Below are 26,142 nucleotides of genomic sequence, written 5' to 3' on the forward strand. Positions count from 1 at the left end.
GTAGTTTCAGTTTCTGTCGCGCAAATGCGCACACACATGCATGCATTCAATGAACGCTTGCCTAGTTGTATTGTTCAATGTTTAATCACATCAAATTAGCAAGTGTTTCCTCTTGATGATAGAAACGTTTGTTTTCGTTGCTACAGCAACCTGTCAGCTCGGTTAATAATGTGGCCCAGTGTGAACAGAGCCATATCCGATTATCCAATATCCAACAGTGTAGATAGTAAGCCCTAAAAATCGAATATGAGAAGGAATCAGATTTGAATCAGATTCGGCTGCAGTCTGAACGCAGCCAAATACATGTCCCCCCCACTGTATATATTATGAATGATGAGTTTGTGTTCCTGTGCCATGTTTGTCAGGTTTCCTGTTGTTCCCCCATGTCTGCTTCTAGTACATTAAACATGAACGTCATAGTCATGACAACAACCTGACTGTACTGACTACTGACTACCTCTGTGACCTGGTTAACAATTAGTTGTAACGCTTCATAGCTCTGTCTTTCTTGTGGTCCTGGAGTCATAACACTATAAAGCTTGAGGAGCATTTTCAGCCTGCATTTTAATTGAATAATATTGCGCTCGGCCCATTTTTCTGTTTGCTTGCGTCAGTTGGAATGCAATGATAGAGGGCGTCCTCTGAGACCAATAAGCTTCATAGCAGAAATGTTGTGACCACATGTTTTTTTACAGGACAAAATGTGGCAAAAGGCAAACATTGTATATGTGCTTATACTTGGTGAGTTGTGCCGGACAAAAATAACATAATATATGCTTGCCGTAAAGTAATAGAAACTGAAAATTATATTTTTCATATTTCACACTAAGCAATGGCACAATCAACTTCGACAACAACAACTGCAGCCACACCAGCACCCACATCAGTAGCATCTGCTACTGGGGCAACACAAGCAAATACAACTACAGCAACAGAATCAACTGCAACTGGAGGAACACAATCGATAACAGCACCTACACCTACAGCAATTCAATCGACTACAACTGGAGCAACACAATTAACTGCAACTGGGGCTACACAATCAACTATGACTGTAGGAACACAATCAACTATGACTGCAGAATCAACTGCAACAGCTGCAACTCAGTCAATTATAACAGGAGCAACACAATCAACTATGACTGGACAATCACAAACAGCTGCAAATGGAGGAACACAATCAACTGCAACTAGAGAAACAGAATCAACTGCAAAAAGAGAGACACAGTCAACTAAAACAGGAAGAACCCAATCAACTATGACTGTAGAAACACAAACAGCGGCAACTGGAACAACACAAACAACACCAGCACCCACACCTACAGCAACTCAAGCAGTTACAACAGGAGGAACACAATCAACTGCAACTGAAGCAACAGAATCAACGACGGGAGCAACACAGTCAACATCAACTGGAGCAACACAATCAGCTACGACTGTAGGAACACAAACAGCTGCAACTGGAACAACACAATCAACAATGACAGGAGAAACACAAACAACTGCAACTGAAGTAGCACAAACAACTTCAACTAGAACAACAGAATCAACTACAACTGGGACTAGTGCAACTGGGGCGACACAATCAACTACAACTGGAGCAACAGAATCGACTGCAACTGGAGCAATACAATCAACTACAACTGGAGCAACAGATTCAACTACAACTGGAGCAACACAAACAGCTGTAACAGAATCAACTACAACTAGAGCAACACAATCAATTATGACTGGAGCAACAGAATCAACTGCAACTGGGACTACACAGTCAACTACAACTGGAGCAACAGAATCAACTGCAACTGGGGCGACACAATCAACTACAACTGGAGCAACAGAATCGACTGCAACTGGAGCAATACAATCAACTACAACTGGAGCAACAGAATCAACTACAACTGGAGCAACACAAACAGCTGTAACAGAATCAACTACAACTGGAGCAACACAATCAATAACGACTGGAGCAACAGAATCAACTGCAACTGGGACTACACAGTCAACTACAACTGGAGCAACAGAATCAACTGCTACTGGAGCAACTCAATCAACTACAACTGGAGCAACAGAATCAACTACAACTGGAGCAACACAAACAGCTGTAACACAGTCAACTACAACTGGAGTAACACAAACAGATGCAACTGGAGGAACACAATCAACATCAGCATTTACACCATTTGCAACTCAATCAAGTATAACAGGAGCAACAGAATCAATTACAACTAGGGCCACACAATCAACTACAACTGGAGCAACACAATCAATTACGACTGGAGCAACAGAATCAACTGCAACTGGGGCTACACAGTCAACTACAACTGGAGCAATACAATCAACGATGACTGGAGAAACACAATCAACTGCAACTGGAGTAGCACAAACAACTTCAACTAGAACAACAGAATCAGCTACAACTGGGACTAGACAGTCAACTACAACAGGAGCAACACAATCAACTATAACTGTAGTTGCAACTAGAACACAATCAACTGCAACAACAGCATTTACACCTTTTGCAACTCAATCAACTACAACTAGGGCCACACAATCAACTACAACTGGAGAAACAGAATCAACTGCAACTGGAACAACACAATTAACTATGACTGTAGTTGCAACGAGAACAACACAATCAGCCACATCTGGAGCAACAGAATCAACTGCAACTGGCGAAACGCAATCAACTTCAACTGGAGTAACACAATCAACTATGACTGGAGAAACACAATCAACTACAACTGGAGTAACACAAACAGTTGAAACTGAAGCAACAGAATCAACTACAACTGGAGCAACACAATCAACTACAACTGCAGGAACACAATCAACTACAACTGAAGCAACACAATCAACTTCAACTGGAGCAACACAATCAACTACAACTGGACAAACACAAACAGCTGCAACTGGATTAATGCAAACAACACCAGCATCCACGCCTACAGGAACTCAATCAACAACTGGAGCAACACAATCAACTAACTCAGGAGCAACACAATCAACTACAACTGGAGCAACACAATCAACTACAACTGAAGTGACACAATCAACTACAACTGGAGTAACACAATCAACTACAACTGCAGGTACACAATCAACTACAACTGAAGCGACACAATCAACTTCAACTGGAGCAACACAATCAACTACAACTGGAGCAACACAATCAACTACAACTGGAGTAACACAAACAGTTGAAACTGAAGCAACACAATCAACTACTGCTGGAACAACACAATCAACGACAACTGGAGCAACACAATCAACTACAACTGGAGCAACACAATCAACTACAACGGGACAAACACAAACAGCTGCAACTGGATTAATGCAAACAACACCAGCATCCACGCCTACAGGAACTCAATCAACAACAACTGCAGCAACACAATCAACTACCACAGGAGCAACACAATCAACTATGACTGGAGCAACACAATCAACTACAACTGGAGGAACACAATCAACTACAACTGGAGCAACACAATCAACTACAACTGAAGTGACACAATCAACTACAACTGGAGTAACACAATCAACTACAACTGCAGGTACACAATCAACTACAACTGATGCGACACAATCAACTTCAACTGGAGCAACACAATCAACTACAACTGGAGCAACACAATCAACTACAACTGGAGTAACACAAACAGTTGAAACTGAAGCAACACAATCAACTACTGCTGGAACAACACAATCAACGACAACTGGAGCAACACAATCAACTACAACTGGAGCAACACAATCAACTACAACGGGACAAACACAAACAGCTGCAACTGGATTAATGCAAACAACACCAGCATCCACGCCTACAGGAACTCAATCAACAACAACTGCAGCAACACAATCAACTACCACAGGAGCAACACAATCAACTATGACTGGAGCAACACAATCAACTACAACTGGAGGAACACAATCAACTACAACTGGAGCAACACAATCAACTACAACTGAAGTGACACAATCAACTACAACTGGAGTAACACAATCAACTACAACTGCAGGTACACAATCAACTACAACTGATGCGACACAATCAACTTCAACTGGAGCAACACAATCAACTACAACTGGAGCAACACAATCAACTACAACTGGAGTAACACAAACAGTTGAAACTGAAGCAACACAATCAACTACTGCTGGAACAACACAATCAACTACAACTGGAGCAACACAATCAACTACAACTGGAGCAACACAATCAACTACAACGGGACAAACACAAACAGCTGCAACTGGATTAATGCAAACAACACCAGCATCCACGCCTACAGGAACTCAATCAACAACAACTGCAGCAACACAATCAACTACCACAGGAGCAACACAATCAACTATGACTGGAGCAACACAATCAACTACAACTGGAGGAACACAATCAACTACAACTGAAGTAACACAAACAGTTGAAACTGAAGCAACACAATCAACTACTGCTGGAACAACACAATCAGCTACAACTGGAGTAACACAATCAACTACAACTGGAGTAACACAATCAACTACAACTGCAGGAACACAATCAACTACAACTGAAGCAACACAATCAACTACAACTGGAGCAACACAAACAACTACAACTGGAGTAACACAATCAACTGGAGCAACACAATCAACTTCAACTGAAGCAACACAAACAGTTGAAACTGAAGCCACACAATCAACTACTGCTGGAACAACACAATCAGCTACAACTGGAGCGACACAATCAACTACCACAGGAGCAACACAATCAACTGGAGCAACACAATCAACTACAACTGAAGTAACACAAACAGTTGAAACTGAAGCCACACAATCAACTACTGCTGGAACAACACAATCAGCTACAACTGGAGCAACACAATCAACTACAACTGGACAAACACAAACAGCTGCAACTGGATTAATGCAAACAACACCAGCATCCACACCTACAGGAACTCAATCAACAACAACTGGAGCAACACAATCAACTACAACTGGAGTAACACAATCAACTACAACTGGAGCAACACAATCAACTGCAACTGCAGGAACACAAACAACACCAGCCTCCACACCTGCAGCAACTCAAGCAACTACAACAGGAGCAACACAATCAATTGTAACTAGAGCAACAGAATCAACTGAAACTGGAGCAACACAATCAACTACGATTGGAGCAAGACAATCTACTACAACAGGAGCAACACAAGAAGCCACAACCACAGCCTCTGTACAAGTGCCCCCTACTACTGCAACTTCCCCAGTCCCTACTACCCCTACTACCACCAGTACCACAACAGCCACCACAGCAACAATAACCACCACAACAACAATAATGCCCACCACAACAACAACGCCCACCACAACAACAATGGCCACCACCACAACAACGCCCTCCACAACAACAGCCACCACAACAACGACTGCAGGAACACAATCAGCTACAACTGGAACAACACAATCAGCTATTGCTGATGAAGGAGACGAGTTGGTAGTATTCCCTGGCCCTGGAGAAGTGGCCCCTACTACTACTACTACCACCACCACAATGCCCACCACAACAACAATACCCACCACAACAACAGCGCCCACCACAACAACAACTCCCGCTACAACTCAACCTCCTCGTCCAGCTCCAGTTATTGTGCTGCAAGTTGTCATTGTCATAGTGTTTCAACCAGCTCTTATTAACCCACAGAGCACAGCATTCCAGACACAAGCAATAATAGTTCAAAATGCAGTAAGTACTCCCACAATTATAATGAAAATAAAAAATGATGGACAAGTATGTTGACACGTATAAAAAAGAATACAATAATTGAACATCATGGAAATAGGGTCGTGGAAATGTCATGGTAACCATATAAACAAAGTGGAAAAAAAAAGGTTTGGGATGTTAACCATAATGTTAACCAGCTAGTAGGGCTATATTTGAACTTTCTTGAAAAATCATGATCTTGTTGTCATGTGCAGTGTGATCTGGTCTACCGACGACGCTTTGGATTCTTCTTTGTACGGACCATTGTCAGAGCATTCAGGTAAATTCAGCAATACGTCCAAAAACATTGAAAAAAGCAAAGCATTTGTTGAGATTGAAGCAAATACTTTGACCATTTTACAGGTTGGTTTCTCGAAACCGAATGGACAATGTTGAGACAGATGTTGACCTTGTGTTTAATTCGGATTCAACGGAACCCCTCCCTCCAAGTTCTGATGTTGTGGAAACCTTGGCTACTGCCTTAAATGACTCGAATTCAGGCTTTAATCTGACTGTGCTACCTGAATCCATTTCTGTGACAAGTAAGAACAATTTATGCTGTAAAATTATGTACAGTGACGTTTGCAACCATGAACGAATATGAAAAATATTAGTGTTGCATAATATCTCATTAACGTTATACTGTCCTTATACACTGATGGGTGTTCATGAGTTTGTTGTACTTTTCCAGGTGCCCCCCGTTCAAGAAGCACTCCCCAGTTCCGCACCAATGAAACATTTACTGCCGATCTTTCCAATTCTACTTCTAACGCCTTCCTTGAAAGATCCTCACTCATTAAAACAGAGGTATAGCTGCCTATACTTAAAAAGATTAGGCTGATGGCTGTTTTTGGAATTATTGGACTCGTCACTTTATCCTTGTTTTTTTGTTATTTTGTGCCTGATTTAGCTTGAGCCGTTTTTCTTGCAAGACTTTGAGCCAGATTTCATCAGGCTTACGCCAATAAGTTTCAGGTGACTAAAAAAATCACATAGTACTATTGTATAAAAAAAATCAAATCTTGATAAGTAGATGTGTGACTGCGTACTTGTATTGTGTATGATCATGCAGGTGTCTTCATGTCTATCAGTTTACACTGTGATAAATGGAAAGAACTACTGTCCACCTGAGACTAATTTGATTCTATTGATACTTTTTCTCTTTACTAGCAATGGATCAATTATCAATATGATGGACATTACTGTGACTGACAACGGCACACTCCCCAATGATACACAGATTATTGCCACTTTGATTAGAGCTGTTGAGAGTGGAATGTTGTCACTTCCCATCATCTCCATCAATGGCACAGGTTAGCATGTGCTTTTCATGGCTATATGCAACTCCTCAAAGGGAAAGACTTGATGCAACCATTTATCATATATTAATTCCAACCTTCTCCCCCCCACTCCTCCCTCTCTCTCTCTCTCTCTCTCTCTCTCTCTCTCTCTCTCTCTCTCTCTCTCTCTCTCTCTCTCTCTCACGCACACACACAACTAACCAGTCCTGGGTGGAGGAACGCAAGCAGCAACAACCACAGCAGTGACCCTCACAACTACAACGGGAACAGGTTAGCATCTGCATTTAGTGAATATTTGTCCAGCTTCCCACAGGGAAAGACTATTTAGTAAGCTTGTCTCCTACAGCCTCGGGACCATAAGCATTGAAATATAATGTTTGTTTTGACGTTCCTGTAGTTTATGCATAATGAGCCGTCCTTAATGTTTCATAATAACAATAATAATGACGAGTGTTCAGCATTCATCATAATTCAACAGCATGCCGACTGTATAATAATACATCTTAATTAGCTTTGCTAATGAATGTTTAAAATGTTTAAATGTTTTAGTTCACACATGCACCTATAGTAATTCCAACCTTCTTCCCCATCTGTGTCCTTGTCTCTCTCTCTATATATATATATATATATATATTTCTCCTTATCACACACACACACACCTGCAACGTTGTCAGCAGGTGAAGTCAGCAGCAAGATTAACTTCCTGAGTGCCTGTGGGCTCACCATCATATCGCTCCTTGTGGTTCAGCTGTGGTAGGCTTGGAGATCGCTCACTTTTCACCTGTGCAGCCTACTGTCACCACAAAGAGTAACCTGTCAACTACCCTCATTGTATCACTCCACTTTTTTAATGACTAAAGTCACACAGAGGAGCAAGATCTCTCATATTCTGCACTTAGATCTCTTACTTTGTGACTGTTGCTTAGTGAAATTGCGTATTATTGTGAGATGTCCAAGTGTTGCACTAACCATCCAGAATGTTTGAATCTTTTGGATTTGGCACTGGTTGTGATAAATGGAAAAAATAACCTAACAACTTATAACTGCTCTTGCATGAGTCAGTGATCACAAGAGTAAAAAAGTGTGTTGTCAGAAATTAGAGGTATGAAAGATCATGGGTATCATGTGGCGAAACGAGTAGGTGTAGAACCCTCTGTATGTACAGTAGTCTGTTTTTTTGTATTGCACTGTGGTTTATTTTCTACGGTGGCGTATTGCTGTCACACTAGAAATAAAAAAAAGGCTCAGTATCAAGTAATTACGTAGCCTGGCTAACGCCTACCACTTCTCAAATGAGACGTGGTCTGGCAACCAGACGTTCATTTTCTCGTATTTGAAAAAATGCCCAGATCCGTTCATTGGGCGCCACGGATGTCTATCAAATACGCATAGCTCACCCAACTCGTTCATATGCAACGCTAAGGGCTGCCGTAAATCCTTTGGCGTCGAATGTAGACGCAAGAAGGCAACGGAAACTTCTCGGATGTTCTGTGATTGGTTCGCCAACATCAGGCGAACATTTGGGCGTTAGTTTCCAGACTGGCTTAGCAGCGGGATTGAAATCACCGCGCAAGGCAGTATGTGAAAACCCAGGCTAGTAATTACGTGAAAGTTTCAAGTAATTACGTGAAAGTTTCTTGTTATAACAAGATCTTTTTCACGTTTTAACAAGATAAGTTTCATGTTATTACATGAAATTATCGTTATTTCGTGATAATGATATTTTCACGTTATAACGTGAAAATATTATGTTATTTCAAGATATAATATTTTCACGTTTTTACAAGATATGTATCACGTTGTTACTTGATATTAGCACATTATTTCATGATAACGAAACTTAACGAGACCAGGCTAGAGCATATGGCTGGCATAGGCTGAATGAGAACAGGCTCGTCTATGAACATGCACCCTGGCTGCTATTGCAGTGCTGCTTGATGAGTGTTCGCTTTTGTGCATGTGTGTAGGCTACAGTAGCCTACATAGTCGCCATCTGACCAAGTAGCAGGAGCAGGGCTGTATATCGGCAGAGAGCCGCTGCATAGGCGGATAGAGAGGTGAGCAGGAGTAGCCTGCTCACACAGTCTGTGTATCGGCAGAGAGCCGCTAAGTTGGCAGACAGAGAGGTGCAGGAGTAGCCTGCTCACACAGCCTGATAGTTCTGCTTCTTCTTCCCATCCACTAACGCAACTTATCGCAAGAGGGAGAAAGGGCCTTGATACATTTGCGAATGTTTACGCAATTTATTTGTGCGCTTTGGCTAGCTTGCATGTCAGGTAGGCTAATCGTGGCAATTTTTAGGGCTGCGGGGAGAGGCCACTGGGAGTGAAAAGTGAAGCGCTGCAGTCACACAGTGCCGGCTGCTGGGGAGTAGGCTAAGGCAAAGTAAATGTTTAAACAACAAGCTTTTTGAGATCACTTCATCACAGTAATCATCAGCACGGCCCAAAACGCCACACCGGGATTCTTCCTGACTCTCCCGATTGCCACTCCACTGCATACAGGTGCAGAATATTCTGGACAATGCTCGGGTGTTTGCATTTACAGTAGGCTATAACAATATCATCCACAAGTTTAATAACTGGAAAATCACCATAAACCGAGCATAACATAGAATTTGATTGACTCGAGTCGTGAGCCATAGTAACCAGCCTTTCTTGCCCCTCCTTCTGTTTAGTTTCATTATCATGAAATAACATGATCATTTCAAGTAATAACGTGATAAATATCTTGTAAAAACGTGAAAATATCATATCTTGAAATAACATGATATGTTCACATTATAACGTGAAAATATCATTATTATGAAATAACGTGATCATTTCATGTAATAACATGAAACTTATCTTGTTAAAACGTGAAAAAGATCTTGTTATAACAAGAAACTTTCACGTAATTACTTGATACTTGAGCCTTTTTTTTTTATTTATAGTGTGACAGCAATACGCCACCGTAATTTTCACCCATTTTTGTCCTCAATTCAATAGATATGTTTCTTTGATGCTGCACTTTTCAACTTGCTTGGGAGAACCATTTTTTTTTTGGAGAGATACATTGTTTATTCTGTTAATAAATGCAAGTGAAATACTTAAATGAAGATATTGTATGTCTTTGAGGTTAATGTCTTCCTACAGTATACCACAATCCCATTTTCAAAAAAGTTGGGATGCTGTGTGAAATGTAAATAAAAACAGAATGTGATAATCTGACATGATATACTGTACATCTCGTAGACCCATATTTAAATACAAAAAGGACAGACAACATATCACATTTTTAAATCCCCAGATTTGTCACATTTTCAAATGTGAGGAGCATTATTCTTCTAAAGAAACATTTTTTCCCACATGTTTTCTACAGAGTGATGAATACTCCCACATATATAAATATCAGTGAAATATTCCTCCTTGCTTTTTCTTTATGCGAATACAACACTTCCAGTGTTGTTGCCCCTTTCCCAACTTAAGAAATTATTCAGAAATGGCATTATCCATCTGGGCCAAAGCTTACAAATCTAATACATATGTTTTATATGTTTAAATATTTGTCTGAACACCCTTATAAAACACTACATCAAAAATCAGATAAGCTTGCTTTGTGATGGGTATAGTCATAAACCAAATCGTGAAAGTCCACAATGGAGGACAGATTACATGCTGGTTCAGAAACCAGTTTCCCTACACAAAGACTTTATTGTTCCACTCAGATGGCAATGAGAATGGAAGATGACAATCCCATGACTATGAAAAGGAAATACATGTCATCAAACAATATTTTCTTTGTGTGTTCCATTATTAATAATGTGGATTGTTAAAACATTGAGCAAACTTTGAATGAAGTTAAATGAGGAAGTTGCTGTATTACTGCAAGATAAACTAATATATCACTAGGCTTATAGGATAAAAGATTATACAGTACATCTCAGTAAACAAAATACATATTATTTTGAAATGTTGGAAAAGGTGTTCTTATGCTTGCTATCTATATTTTACATAATTTTTTCTCAAGAAATACTTTGAAGACAATTGAATTTGCGATATTAAAACATTTTGTGTTGCCTACCATGAAATTACCTGGACATTGATGACCTCAGTTTATGATTGTTTTAGGATTCTTGTTCATCACAATTCTGTTCCCCCATTACAATGATACTATAATGGCATGTGTGTGTGTGTGTGTGTGTGTGTGTGTGTGTGTGTGTGTGTGTGTGTGTGTGTGTGGTGGTGGTGGGGGGGGGGGGGGTATGGATGAGGAGTTGTGTATATTATAGTGTGAGTATAATTATGCGTGAGTGTGGTTTAAAGGGATGGTTCGGGTTTTAAGACACGAAGTTATATGGGTTCCCTGTCAGCAACGTTGTGCATCAGCAATGACTTACCCCCACGACAGCGTCCTGTGAGCCGAGATCCAGCCGGTTTTTGATGCTGAAGAAAGTAGTCCGGCAAGTTTCTGGGGTCACGAAAGTAAAGTGTTTTTCTTCTCAAAACCATACGTGTTCAAAAGAGTGATATATTTGCACCACAAAAACGTTGTCCAGGAAAAATTCAAACCTCGTTATCACTGCACTATTTTTCTCGATTCCTATCACTGCGCGCTACTGACAGCTGGTCAACGTTTTTGTGGTGCAAATATATCACTCTTTTGAACGCATATGGTTTTGAGAAGAAAAACACTTTACTTTCGTGACCCCAGAAACTTGCCGGACTACTTTCTTCAGCATCAAAAACGATCAAAAACTGGCTGGATCTCGGCTCACAGGACGCTGTCGGGGGGTAAGTCAGTGCTGATGCACAACGTTGCTGACAGGGAACCCATATAACTTCGTGTCTTAAAACCCGAACTATCCCTTTAAGATTCTACTTACAGTAGTATATTGATTGTAGCATGAAATTACACAGTATACTGGTATATTATGTATTACCTCTTGATGGTAATGATACAAAACAATTGTATCCATAAAAAAATAATTGGTTTCCTCTTCCTTAAGATGCTGTCACATGATAACTTGTGTTTACAATCTCCTTAAAAGAAGGGGTGGCTCATCTTATCTTACCGCGTCTTATCTATGCTCAACTTTGTGTGTACTGTATGTGTGTGGTCAAGCAACTAGGGAATTTTAGAAACATGTCCCTTATCACTTGTTTCCTTGTCACTATACAAATGAAGCATCGTGATCAGACCTCTAAGACTTCTGAACTGAGAAATCAAAATCTGACATACCCCCTCCTTTACAATAATGGGACAGCCTATCAGGGTTTACTCTCACCATGAAACTAACACCTAGCTTGGCCATAAATTAAACATTGCAGGTGAGTGGGGTGAACAGGTATATGAGTTATCCTGTGCCTTTATGAACAGGATCAATCTAATTGACGCCTCCCCGCTACCTGTAGTCATGAAACTGGAGGCCATTAGAGAAAAAGACCTGGCAAAGATTCAACAGCTCTTCGCCAATATTCACATCCAACAAAATTTCCTACGGGATATGAACAATAAAACAATTGAGGCCGTCAGGAAATGGCTGGGACTGAACTCTCGTTTACTGCAAATGTGAAATGGACGTACTCAACTACAAGGTTAACACACCTCATCAGCATGCTCAACAACGACAATGTTGCAGTCAAAGAGCAAGCTAGGGTTGCCCTCTTATTGGACCTTAGGAAGAGAAATGTCCCTCTGGCCACAGACGACCAATACAGCTTCCTAGGCTTCTGTAGGAAAAGCAATGGTAAACTGGACACACAAGCCACAGGTTTTGGGGTTCACTCAGACTGGCAGGACTTCAATGACCTGTGCAACAGAATGACAGCCAAATAACCAACCAACAGTTGGTTCCAACAGCAACTCACAAACTGCATCAGAGGCATCTGATGCAGTGGTTACAGACCCAGTGCTTGTGGATACAGATAGAAAGGAGGAGCTTGTCGTTGAATTAGGGTGTGTATCTGTAAAAAAAAAAAAAAACCTGAATACCAACTCCTCCTTGCAAAGGGGGGGGGGGGGGGAGTGTGAGAATGAGCATGCATGAGTGTGATTTAAGATTCTGTGATGTGGACTAGAACTAATACTAGGATTTGTAGGATTGTAGTATGAAATTATATAGTATTCTGGTATATGTATTACTTCTTGAAGAAAATAATAAAAACAATGATATAAAAAAAAAAACAAGAATTGGCTCCCTCGTCCTTAAGATGCTGTCGCATGATAAAATTTCTTTACAAAATTTATGGCTCTTGGTGGATCTTATCTTACCGGGTCTAGCAACTAGGGACATTAAGAAGCATGCCCCATGTCACTCTGTTTCCTTGTCACTATATATATAAAGCATCATGATCAGACCTCTCAGACTTCACAACTGACAAATAGCTTCTTCTGAGTGCCTCTTCAGCATTCATCAACTGTGCAGAGATTGGGTGAGTGATGGCCTGTGGCAGTGGCTTTACTGTTTAATTTCACATTTTGTTTGCATAATTTGATGCAAAGTAATTCACATTTCGGTGAAAAGCTATTGCATATAGAGCCAGAGGGGTCGGTTGGCACCATCTGAGGGCATCTGAGGGGAATAATGATGATAATCTCAGAATGAGTTTTTGCAAGGTACAACACCCTAGAGTAAGTAAATAAGCGATAGCATTAAATTGGCAGTAGCTTTGTGTGCATTATCCCCCTGTTTATGTCTATTATACAATTATGAGGATGCATTACAGGTGAATCTCCAAACAAACAGACAGACAGACAAACAAACAAACAAACAAAAACACTGCAGCTGATTATTTACATTATGTCAATAGTTTTTGTATTGGAAGTTTTCTGAAATGTTATGTATGCATGTGTAAATAAGCAATTATCTAATAAAATATGCAATAATGTGCATACATTTCAAGTACAGAAATCCTAACATTGAATTGAAGTCAGGTTCAAAATTCAGTGACACTGTTTATCATTTGTAAAGAATTGCTCATAAATTATTTCTCATTAGTAAATCATGTGTACACACAGTTATAAACAGTTTGTTCAGAGTAAATATGCCTATCTAAACAAATATTTTAAGTATATGTTTTGTACTGAACAAATAATGCAACAATCATTTATACATGAAAAAAAATTCCCATTCTAAACCAGTTGCAAACTATTATTAAATACGTTGTTCACAATTTGTAAAGTATTACTCCTATGTCAATTCTCATCACTAAAGCATGTGTACACATATTTACAAATGGTTGTTCAAAGTAGTCTAAATCAAATTTTTGTTTATTGGTTTATTTAGCTGGGTGGAGGTAGTGTAGTGGATTAAGGAGGTGGGCTAGCACACAGTAGCCTAAACATTTTGAGGTTCCAGCTTCTCCCAAGATAAATTTAACTGGCATGTACATTAGTCATCACTTACAAATGATGACCAAGTCATTTACTAATAGTTTACAGATGCTTAATAAATTACAAATTGTGTGTAGTTATTATAAAGTGTTACCCAAAATTCTTCTTTTTGTTTTTCATTTGGGATTAACTGCCTTGCTTAATGGCACAACAGGGGAAGCTGGGTATTTAACCCAGAACTTTTCAGGGCTAGCACTGATTCCATGCTAGAGCAGCTCATTATAGCCAGTACACTATCACTGGCTCAGTGGTGTTTTTTGCCCCCAACGGCACCTTCCAGGCAGCACAGCCTAAAAGGCACTACCTTTACCCTATTCCTACCCTGAACCCTCTCAACCCTCATCCTACCCCTAAACTGAGGGGAGTAGTGCCTTGAAGGCAGCACTGCCAGGAAGGCACCATTGAGGGCAAATAATACCAAAGATCACTACCACTGCCCTTCATCCTCAACAACATTGTCCTTGTGGTTCTGGTTCCAGTCTTAGGCCACTACTACATGTTTCATTTGAGTAATGTTATAATGACCAGTCTAGCACAGGGGGACCTTACTAATGGATGGTTCTGGTTCTCGCTCAACTCCTGCATTAAATGTCACATGTCTTGTGAGACAGAGAAGGTGGACAAGTATATGTGATCTTTAAGTGCTTTGTGGGACTGTTCCCATAGTTCCCAATGACAATAATCACTAATATTCCTCATTACGTTACTAGCCTACATGGAGCATTTCCTAAAATCTCAATGCCAAAAAATATAGGTTTTCAGAAAAAGCTACTAAAATGTTGAAGTAGCCATATATGTGTTATATGTGTGTATGTATGTCTGACATCTGACAAATTATTTGCATGGTTGAATGAATATGACTGAAGATGTAAATTAAACTCTTCTTTTTAGATTTTGCAAAGGCTAAAATGTGGCAAAAGGCTATTGTGATGTTGGTAATTCTGGGTGAGTTTGGCCAGACAAACATTTTTCAGTAGAATAAAACATACACTCTTTATACATATATCTCTCTCTCTCTCTCTCTCTCTCTCTCTCTAATGGTATTGGAATGCCTGCCATTACACCCACAGGGACTTATGATATCCCATACTAAATCTGTATGTCTAAATCAGAGGCGTGGCCAGAATTTTTCAACAAGGTGGACTTTTGAGGAGTTGGATGGGCCACTTTTTCCATAAACATCCATAAACATAATTTTAAAGCTTATTTAGTAGCTTAACGTACATCTAACTACTTGATAAAACTGATACATACTGTAACCTATCGTGACCTCAGTTCATTCATACATTTATTTCCCAAATTTGCGACAAATGCAAGTGAATTGTTAGCAAAAAGATTCTGCAGATTCTGAGAGGCAATGGTGCCAATAGTCAGGGACGATGGAAGTTTGCTGAGAGAAGGTGCGGAAGGCCAGGGTCTGAGGGTTTCTTCCCTGGGAACATTTTGACTGCTAAACATACCATTTTAAAACAGCTTTCGAGTGCTCACATCACTACCCCCCAACTGTAGGCTATGCCTCTTCATTTGATCACACTATATGAAGAAATATTGCCTAATCTGGAAAACGTTTAGTTTCTTTTTATTTCAGCCAGCGGTTCCATAATACCATTCACTTGTTTCCGCAAATTATCATGTGACAGAAGCACGGGCATAGCCTGTAACTTCGCTGCTCCACAGACTAGCAATCTCTTTGTAGCTGCAGAAAATAGACAGAGAAGGCATATGCTCTTGCCCACAGCAGCCATTTCAAACATCTCGAAACATCTCGTTTTGACATCTCAAAACGTTATTACACAGGCAGCACACCATGCTCTCACAAATAGGTTAGCAAAGAACTGGCATGAACGATGTAGGAGTAAGCTAGCTAAAGCCTAATATGTTACATATCATCCAATAAACATAAAAACGGGGCAACAATCTAATGTTAAATAATAATAATTATGCCTGTGTGTGGTACATAGCCTACGTGGGATGCTTACATGCAGATGTCAAAGGTTTTCTATTTTCGTATTTATGTTAATTAATGTAAAGATCCGAAGTTCAGACGGCATGCCTAGATGTGACGTGCAGTCACCTGACATCACCATCAAATTAGGGGATATTTCAGAAATTTTAAAGTGGACAGCTCCCCTTAAGAGCATTGTAAGAGCAGTGTACGCATGTTCACGCTACCAGCATGTTCGGGAAACAGTCGAAAAAACCAAACGAAGATATTAAGATGAATCGTATTAAAAAAGTGCGTCTATCCATCATTATTGGGAAACGCACCCCGGGTCTAAATTTTCTGCCCACAATGTCTGTTCATATTGTTCATATTGATTTAGAATGGGATGTCATTGGCGTTCTTGCGTAAAGCAGTTATTCCAATACTTTTATCTATGAAACGTGTACACACACACACACACACAGATATCATATCAAGATGTGGCACAAGATTATTTCAATCCATTACTTACCCGCTGCTTCTTGCTCTTCTAATATGCATTCCCTCCAAAAGGCTTCACTAGTCAGACTGATGACATTGAATTCAATAGTGACCTACTGAGGAACCACCTCCTTCTGCAAGATAGTGACACTTATTCCAGTTTTGTCAAAAAATACAATGATAATCTTGAAGATGGTGTATTTGAAGAGAAGTCAGGTCTCCTGAAAGACAGAGCCCCTGCTACCAATTTTGTCACCCAGGACAATGACATAGATTCTGAGTACATGTTGGTTTCTACGAAGATCAATTCTGACCTTACAGGCACATTGCTGCCACCTTACAGAGAGGCACATGCAAAGAAGGAGAATGACACCCCAAGAGAGCAGCCAGTAAAAAGATTTCGGCGGGAAACTATAGTCAATGAGGGTTCAGGAATGTCTGGAGGTGAAAGTGTAGAGGAGGGTTCAGGAATGTCTGAAGGTGAAAGTGTAGAAGAGGGTTCAGGAATGTCTGGAGGTGAAAGTGAAGAGGACGGTTCAGGAATGTCTGGAGGTGAAAGTGAAGAGGACGGTTCAGGAATGTCTGGAGGTGAAAGTGTAGAGGAGGGTTCAGGAATGTCCGAAGGTGAAGATGTAGAGGACGGTTCAGGAATGTCTGAAGGTGAAAGTGTAGAAGAGGGTTCAGGAATGGCTGAAGGTGAAAGTGTAGAAGAGGGTTCAGGAATGTCTGGAGGTGAAAGTGAAGAGGACGGTTCAGGAATGTCTGGAGGTGAAAGTGTAGAGAACGGTTCAGGAATGTCTGGAGGTGAAAGTGTAGAGGAGGGTTCAGGAATGTCTGGAAGTGAAAGTGAAGAGGACGGTTCAGGAATGTCTGGAGGTGAAAGTGTAGAAGAGGGTTCAGGAATGTCCGAAGGTGAAGATGTAGAGGACGGTTCAGGAATGTCTGAAGGTGAAAGTGTAGAAGAGGGTTCAGGAATGTCTGAAGGTGAAAGTGTAGAAGAGGGTTCAGGAATGTCCGGAGGTGAAAGTGAAGAGGACGGTTCAGGAATGTCTGGAGGTGAAACTCCTACCACTACCCCAGCCCCTGCTACTACTATAACAACCACAAATAGGGCGACATCAGCAACCACAGATGGGGCAACACAAGCAGCCACAGATGGGGCAACACCAGCAACCACAAATAGGGCAACACCAGCAACCACAGATGGGGCGACACCAGCAACCTCAGATGGGGCGACACCAGCAACCACAGATGGGGCGACACCAGCAACCACAGATGGGGCGACACCAGCAACCACAGATGGGGCGACACCAGCAACCACAGATGGGGCAACACAAGCACAAGCAGACGGGACAACTCAAGTAGCTGAAACTGGGACAACACTCGTAACCACAGATGGGGCAACACAAGCAACTACAACTGGAATAACACAAGAAGCTACAACTGGAGTAACGCAAGCAGCTACACCTGAAGTAACGCAAGCAGCTACACCTGGAGTAACGCAAGCTGCTACACCTGGAGGGACGCAAGCTGCTACAACTAGTGTAACACAATCCAATACAAGTGAAATGACACAGTCAACAACTACTACAACCATTGCAACAACTACACCTCGTCCCGCTCCTACTATTGTATTTCAGGCTGTTATTGTCATAGTATTTACACCAGCTCTTAACAACCCTCAGAGCCCAGAGTTCCGGCAGCAAGCATTGCAGGTTGAAAGTGCAGTAAGTACTCCCACAATTCATAAAAGCATTAACTTTAATGTTGCTTTGGTTAAAGGGAACCTATGCAGGATTGGCGATATCGTCGCCGCTTTCGCTTTTCGTTTTCGCTCGTTTTATGCTTGCAGATATCTCTGCAGAGCGTCCCCTACAGCTTTAGCGTGTATATATTTGACAAAACTCCTCAATCGGTCAGTCTGCCTTTTCAAGAGCATGATTGCGAGGCTGGAGACTTTCTGTTACGAAGTGCAGGAAGTGCCTCCACTCAGAGGCGCTAAGGGGAAGCGTGACAGCCGTCAATCAACCCGAAATAAGTCAAATAACCATTCCAATGACTCTGAAGCTGATTAGTTAAGGCAAATTAAGCTAAAAAATATTGCATAGTTCTGCTTTAAAAAGCATCAGCCAAATGTAATGTAATGTTTGATGTGTAAGCTTTTTTGTTGTTTGTTACCAAAATTGAGATTTCTCATTCATAAATGTGGCCTCATTCACGTTTAATTACCACTACCACCAATTTGAAGCATTCGTATTGCCTCTAAAGCCCTCATTCAAATACTCATAGCATTTAAATACTCATTCATAGTTTTGCCAGAACTAGTAGCCTAGACTACCATAAAGGTACTGAACGTATGTTATTTCAGGTTAGTTTGCAATAACATACAAGTTTAACCAAAGTCTAACCTTATCTACCTAGCTAACGAACATCACTAGCCGTTCCCATTCACTTTCCATTTACTGTGCTGACGTTAGCTAGCTAGCTCAGTTAACAGGCAAAATCCCTGCAAAATATATACAGTATAGCATATAAAACGGAACGAAAGCTGCCATCTTTGCCCACATAAGGAGATCCGTGTGTGAACTGAAGCTATTTGCCTATGGTAAGTTGCATTACAAGTTAGCTCTGGGGTAGCAAACATCAAAGTGTGCCGTCTTCACCTACCAAAGATCACACTACAGTATAGAGGACAGTGAACAAACTGTGTAGCGCAAAACGTCCACATTTCCAATGTCTTCATCCCCGTGAGAGTTTAACAGGTGCGATAATTCAAAATCCCCATGTTACTTTCCCCTAGGAAAAGATCTCAAGATACCGGCTCATCTTATTTGGGCAAAGATGGTAGCTTTTTTGTAGGCGAACTTCAGAGGTCTATACACAATACATTATGAAGCCAGTATGGTGGACAGAGGTCAGTGTCACAGCCTGGTAAGCAATCAACCCTGATTTGATCCCCACATGTTGGAGATTGGTCCTCACACAAGTTCATCTGTTGACTTGCAAACCTGTGTTGCTTAACCTATCTATTTAAAGAAACATGAATGAAACATGAACCCATCAAAATGTTAGGACTGACTGTACTATAATATGATAATAAAGCAAATAAACCTTGAACAAAAACATCCTTTAAAAATATCTTTTGTTTCTGTCTTTTTAACAGTGTGATGTGATCTATAGTGCACGTTACGGTGCATTGTTTGTGCGGACTATTGTTATAGCGTTCAGGTAAGCCCTTCTCACCCAAAATTATTGCAGTGAAAAAACAATATACTTCATGAGATTGAGACAAATACTTTGACTTTATTACAGGGTGTCAACTCGTAACCGAATGGATGAGGTTGAGACAGATGTTGAACTTGTGTTCAATGCAGATTCAACAGAACCCCTTCCTCAAAGTGACGATGTGGTTAATACCTTGGTTGCCGCAGTGGATGACCCCAATTCAGGCTTTAATCTGACTGTGGATACTACTTCCATTGTTGTTACAAGTATGAAAAGGCTTATGCTGCGAGATTAATAACAGTGGTGCCTATAACAATGAAGTAATATGACTGGTGTAGTGTACTTCTTCACAAATAACTATTTGTATGTCTTCATAACTCTTTCAGGTGCACCTCGCTCAACGGCCATTCCTCAATTTCGCACCAGTGAAATTTTTACAGCTGATCTTTCCAACTCCAGTTCAGGTGCCTTCCAGAACAGATCTTCACTCATCAAAAGAGAGGTATAGCTGCCTACAGTTGATTTATTTTGGCTGATGATACTTTTGGCCTTTTTTCACTTGTTTCCTGTCATTTTGTGTCTGCTATTTGTTACCTACTCAGCTTGAGCCCTTTTTCACTGAAGACTTCCAGCCAAATTTCATCAGCCTCACACCAAGAAACTTCAGGTGTTCAACAATCTACATTCTGTGTTTGTTTGTGCCTGCAGACTGCTTTATTTGTCAATTAACATGCCAGAGTAATATTTCATCATGCTATGTTGCTGCTTTTTCACTTTACTAGAAATGGCTCAATTATCCACACAACGGACATTACCGTGACTGCCGATGCCACATTCCCCAGTGATCCACAGATTATAGCTACTTTGACTAGAGCAGCCTTGAGTGGAGCTTTGCCATTTACCATCACCTTCATCAATGGCACAGGTAAGAATGTTTGAGTTTATAGTAACATTACATACAGGAACAGTCTTATGGAATGTTTGAGGCCTTAAGAGCAAAACCAAAATCACTTGTGTGTAATGAGCAAAGTCATGAATTATATTTAGTGGACAATTTTGTCCAAAACATTTGATTATGAAATTTTACTAAGCAAAATGAACCATAGTTGACTATGCTACATGCTGATGACATATTAACGCTATGAATCACAAATTAGTTGCATTGCCCACTGTAATTGGACATGTAAGTTAAAGTGTTTTAATGTGCATTTTTTCATGTAATAAACCACAGCTGTAGCAACACCATCAACCACAACTGGACCACCACAATCAAACACGTCTCAAGTAACACAGTCAACCACACCTGGACTACCACAATCAAACACATCTCAAGTAACACAGGCAAACACAACTGAACCACCACTATCAAACACATCTCAAATAACACAGACAACCACAACTGGACCACCACAATCAAACACATCTCAAGTAACACAGGCAAACACAACTGAACCACCACAATCAAACACATCTCAAATAACACAGACAACCACAACTGGACCACCACAATCAAACATATCTCAAGTAACACAGTCAACCACAACTGGACTACCACAATCAAACACGTCTCAAGTAACACAGTCAGCCACAACTCCATCACAATCAAACACGTCTCAAGTATCACAGTCAACCACAACTGGACTACCACAATCAAACATATCTCAAGTAACACAGGCAACAACTGGAACAACACAATCGACCACAAACACAACTACTTCACCTGCCACCACTAATACAACTTTTACTACTACATCTCCTATCATAACTATGACAACCCAAGCCCCTAATACAACTACCCAAGCCCCTACTACAACAATAACAACCGAAGCCTCCACTACAACCACTACAACAACAACCCAAGCCCCTACTACAACTAATACAACAACAACAACCCAAGTCCCTACTACCACAACTACAACTATAACAACAACAACAACGACAACCCAAGCCCCTACTACTTCAACCACCACAGCCACTACAATTCCCATAACTACAACTCGTCCAGCTCCTATTATTGCATTGCGGGCTGTTATTGTCATCGTATTTACAGAAGCTCTTACAAACACCCAAAGCCCAGAGTTCCGGCAGCAAGCAACAGAGGTTGAACGTGCAGTAAGTACTCCTACAATTAGTAAAAGCAGTAACTTTAATGGTGAAGGGTGTTGACCCATACAAAGAATTTGACAGTGGCTCATAAAAACAAGGGCAGAGTGCAGATTACCAAGTATAGACAGTACCTGGATATTGTAACACCGTGTCCTAACGGCAAGCGACGCGACCGAATGCGTGCAACAAAATCAGTTCCATCGCTGTATTTTCAATTGGAATGTCCTGACTGAATGCGATGCGACCTAACACGACAAGTTGCTTTGCTACACGACTTCTTCAACCCTGTTTTGTCACTCTGTCCGTTTCTATTTTAGTCACGTTACGTCACCTTGACATTAACTTTTTCACGACGTAACAAAGGTTCATTAAAAAATGTTAACGGATACAATGTGGACACAAACTATCCGGCGCAGTGCGACAGTCGCGCAGTCGCTTACAATTAGGACACGGTGTAAAGGTTATAGAATGTATAAAGTCATACAATATAATGCAAACTGAGTGTGGTGGACTTGAGATCAGTGTCACAGCCTGGTAAGCCATTAGCCGTCCTTTCATCCCCACACATCACTTTGGATAAAATGATCTGCTATCATGATCTACTACTTATCTTAGCTGAAATGATACAGATGGTATAACATACAATAGCCACAAAGAAAAGACCCAATACAATTAATGATACCGGTAACAACTCTAAAGGATCTGTAACCTAAGGGATCTTTAACAAAATGTTTCACATTTAGCAAATATCTCCTCATAATCTGCTACCCCTCTATTCTCAAATATCAACAAATGCAACATCATTCAAAATTGCTTAAAGTACCGTTAGAGAAGTATAAAAATGTTAGGATGGGATGTAGACTAGGTGATAATAATGTAACTTAAAAGAAAAATTCCTTTCAAATCTCCTTTGTCTGTCTTTTTTAACAGTGTGATGTGATATATAATGCACGTTACGGTGTATTGTTTGTGCGGACTATTGTTATAGCATTCAGGTAAGTACCTCTCAGCCAAAATTACTGCAGTAAAAAAAGTGATATACTTCATGAGACTGAGACAAATGCTTTGATTTTGTTACAGTCTGTCTCGTAACCGAATGGACAATGTTGAGACAGATATTCAACTTGTGTTCAACGAGGATTCAACGGAACCCCTTCCTCAAAGTTCTGATGTGGTTAATACCTTGGTTACCGCAGTGAACGACCCCAATTCAGGCTTCGATCTGACTGTGCTACCTGACTCCATAATGGTTACAAGTAAGAGCATGGTAATACTGATATGTTTACAGTGGTGTTTAGCACCAAGAATGAATAGACCCATTCAATATTTGTAAACATCCAGAGCTTACGTTGGGTGCACACACATGCAGTTTAACGTCAGAGAAATGGAGCAGCAGCATGTTGAGCTGTCAATGTATGTACTGCCATCGTCACCAAAGGACCACTAACTGCAAGGATCATTACCACAACATATACGGCTATCTGGTTGACAAGCCTAGTGTGTATACTTATACTATGAAAAAGTAGTATAAGTAGGCCTTTTTCTTGTAGTTTCCAGTCAATTCTCTCACACACACGCACGCACACACACACACACACACACACACACACACACACACACACACACACACACACACACACACACACACACACACACACACACACACACACACACACACACACACACACACACACACACACACACACACACACACACACACACACACACACACACACACACACACACACACACACACAATTCCATGGGATTGAAAATGACCCCGACATGCGCACACATTTTCTGTGACGTTAACTGTGAAGGGGTCTGCATGACTCAAATATGGCTGCCTGTGTGTAAATGTGTGTGATATTTTTTAGGTGCCCCCCGCTCAACAACCATTCCCCAATTCCGCACCGATGACACTTTTACTGCTATTCTTTCTGACACCACCTCCAATGCCTTCCGTGCCAGATCCTCACTCATCAAAACAGAGGTACAACTGTCTACACTTCATGAATTTCCGCCGATGGCTGCTGTTAAAATACTGTCACTTTACTCAAGTTTTCCCTCTTTTGTATATTATCTATCTAGCTTGAACCGTTTTTCCTCAAAGATTTCCAAGATTTCATAAGCCTCACGCCAACAAGCTTCAGGTGATTGACAAACAGCATGATTTGTGAAAAAAGAGGCATTTGTTTGTACTGAGAAACATGGAAAATGCCATCCGGCTAATCATTTGAGAAAATAATCTAATTTGGCTATTGCCACTTTTCTCCTTTACCAGCAATGGTTCAATTATTCATTCAACAAACCTTACCGTGACTGCCGATGGCACATTCCCCAATGACACACAGATTATTGCCACATTGACTAGAGCTGCGTTGAGTGGAAATGTGTCTTTTACCATCATCTCCATCAATGGCACAGGTTTGTGTGTTACTGAGTTTTTAAAGCTCCACATGGTGAAAAATTCTGAGAGAATTCAACATTACACATAATGCAACAACTTCCATATAAATCTATTAAACGCCTTAGCAATTAAATGCTTAACTGTATAATAACTGTACATCATTATACATGTCATACATGGCTAGTTATGTATCCTAATGCATGCCCTAGCTTTTTCTGTTTGTGTGTGTGTATTTGGGTTTAAGCATGAGCGGATGTTAACTCTTGCTTCTGTCTGCTCCTCCCCCCGCCCCCCCCCCCCCCCCCCCATAACACACACAGCGTTGTCAGCGGGTGAAGTCAGCAGCAGTATTAACCTCCTGAGTGCCTGTGGGCTCACCATCCTGTCACTCCTTAGTAGACCCTGAGATCTCTCATTTCTGAACTTGATTACATGAATCTTAATGTTATGAAGTGGAAGCCCTCCACCTACTGTGGCACAGTCACTTTTGCCCTGTAATTTTGAGTTATATTGCAGAAACAAGGCAGACAACTATATCTCATATCCCTATTAATTTGTGTCTGTTAGTGGCAAGTTGTGTTATTGACTTTACAAATATTTATATTTTCTAAACATGTATATTATTGCACTATTTACATTCAATATGCATAATGTAAAACAATATCTATAAGTATACTTATTGTGCATTCAAAATGACCAAGACATGTGATGAAGTAACTTTGTTTAACACATAATCTACTTGAAAAAATTCACTTGACTATGTAAAGCACATTACACATTACTGTCTCATTACTTTTCATACTCTAAATTATGTATGCAGATGACTTCGTTTTATCCATCAGGGAATCACAGGATTATGTTTCGAATGAAAAGGGTGTACATGGTCTGCAACAATGCTTAGGTAGGAAGTACGAGTTCAATGAGTGGCAAGGCCTAAGGTTTTCCAGCAGAAACATTGCCAAAAGCATCACACTGCCTCTATGGATTTGCTTTCATCCTATACTGCATCTTGGTGCCGTGTGTTCCCCAGGTAAACAGCCATCCACGTATTGTGAAAGAAAGTGTGATTCATCAGACCAGGCCACCTTCTTCCATTGCTCCATGGTCCAGTTTCCGCCCATTGCCGGAGATTTGGGGAGTGGACAGGAGTCAGCATGGGCACTCTGACAGTTCTACGGCTACGCAGCCCAATACACAACAAACTGGGGTTACCGCTAACACTACATGCATCACACACTGTGTGTAGGGTGTCAAGGGACAGAGGGGGCACCAACAATTAGCCAATAAATAGCTTTACTGCTAAATGTGTTTTAATCTCCCTATAGAATGTTTACAATGTCAATACGCACCAACAGCATGTTACATAGAGTGATACTTTTCAGGTTCTTTCAATCACCATTAAACTAAACATTTACACGAAGCACGAGACATGCTGATTGAAACACATTCCAATCGGATAACTAGGTGGCTGCCAGGCTGCCTAATGTTTCATTTTTTTCATTGCAAACAGAAAAATAGCTAGCGGCATCTTGTCATTACATGTTTGTGCAGTTCTGAA

At 40.7% G+C, this 26,142-nt stretch overlaps 1 protein-coding gene and 1 long non-coding RNA gene across 3 annotated transcripts; both read left to right on the forward strand.

The window, feature by feature from the left end:
• Positions 1 to 5,619: 5,619 nt before the first annotated feature.
• On the forward strand, positions 5,620 to 6,281 carry LOC134060581 (uncharacterized). The gene is made up of 3 exons (XR_009935200.1): positions 5,620 to 5,725; positions 5,959 to 6,023; positions 6,107 to 6,281. It is a non-coding gene; the product is annotated as an uncharacterized LOC134060581 (long non-coding RNA).
• Positions 6,282 to 13,359: 7,078 nt separating this feature from the next.
• Positions 13,360 to 25,362, forward strand: LOC134060573 (mucin-2-like). 2 transcript variants are annotated; one of them, XM_062517311.1, is made up of 15 exons: positions 13,360 to 13,457; positions 15,310 to 15,363; positions 16,916 to 18,570; positions 20,007 to 20,071; positions 20,156 to 20,334; positions 20,455 to 20,570; positions 20,671 to 20,735; positions 20,851 to 20,993; positions 21,300 to 22,180; positions 23,105 to 23,169; positions 23,255 to 23,430; positions 24,052 to 24,167; positions 24,266 to 24,327; positions 24,459 to 24,601; positions 24,905 to 25,362. In XM_062517311.1, the coding sequence occupies exons 2-15, from the start codon at positions 15,327 to 15,329 to the stop codon at positions 24,988 to 24,990; spliced, it is 3,789 nt and encodes a 1,262-aa protein (XP_062373295.1). In that variant the 5' UTR covers positions 13,360 to 13,457; positions 15,310 to 15,326; the 3' UTR covers positions 24,991 to 25,362. The 2 variants fall into 2 exon arrangements, with proteins under 2 accessions (XP_062373295.1, XP_062373296.1); XM_062517312.1 differs by lacking the exon at positions 13,360 to 13,457 and adding an exon at positions 13,511 to 13,656.
• The last annotated feature ends 780 nt before the right edge of the window (positions 25,363 to 26,142 follow it).

Source organism: Sardina pilchardus, chromosome 16, assembly GCF_963854185.1.
Source record: "Sardina pilchardus chromosome 16, fSarPil1.1, whole genome shotgun sequence".
NCBI classification, from domain to species: domain Eukaryota; kingdom Metazoa; phylum Chordata; class Actinopteri; order Clupeiformes; family Clupeidae; genus Sardina; species Sardina pilchardus.

Bases quoted from the DNA above. Each gene is read 5' to 3' on its own strand.
- LOC134060573 (XM_062517311.1), top strand. From the start codon at position 15,327: ATGTGGCAAAAGGCTATTGTGATGTTGGTAATTCTGG. The intron at 18,571-20,006 runs GTAAGTACTCCC...TCTTTTTAACAG, and splicing joins CATTGCAGGTTGAAAGTGCA to TGTGATGTGATCTATAGTGC. The intron at 23,170-23,254 runs GTAAGTACCTCT...ATTTTGTTACAG, and splicing joins ACTATTGTTATAGCATTCAG to TCTGTCTCGTAACCGAATGG.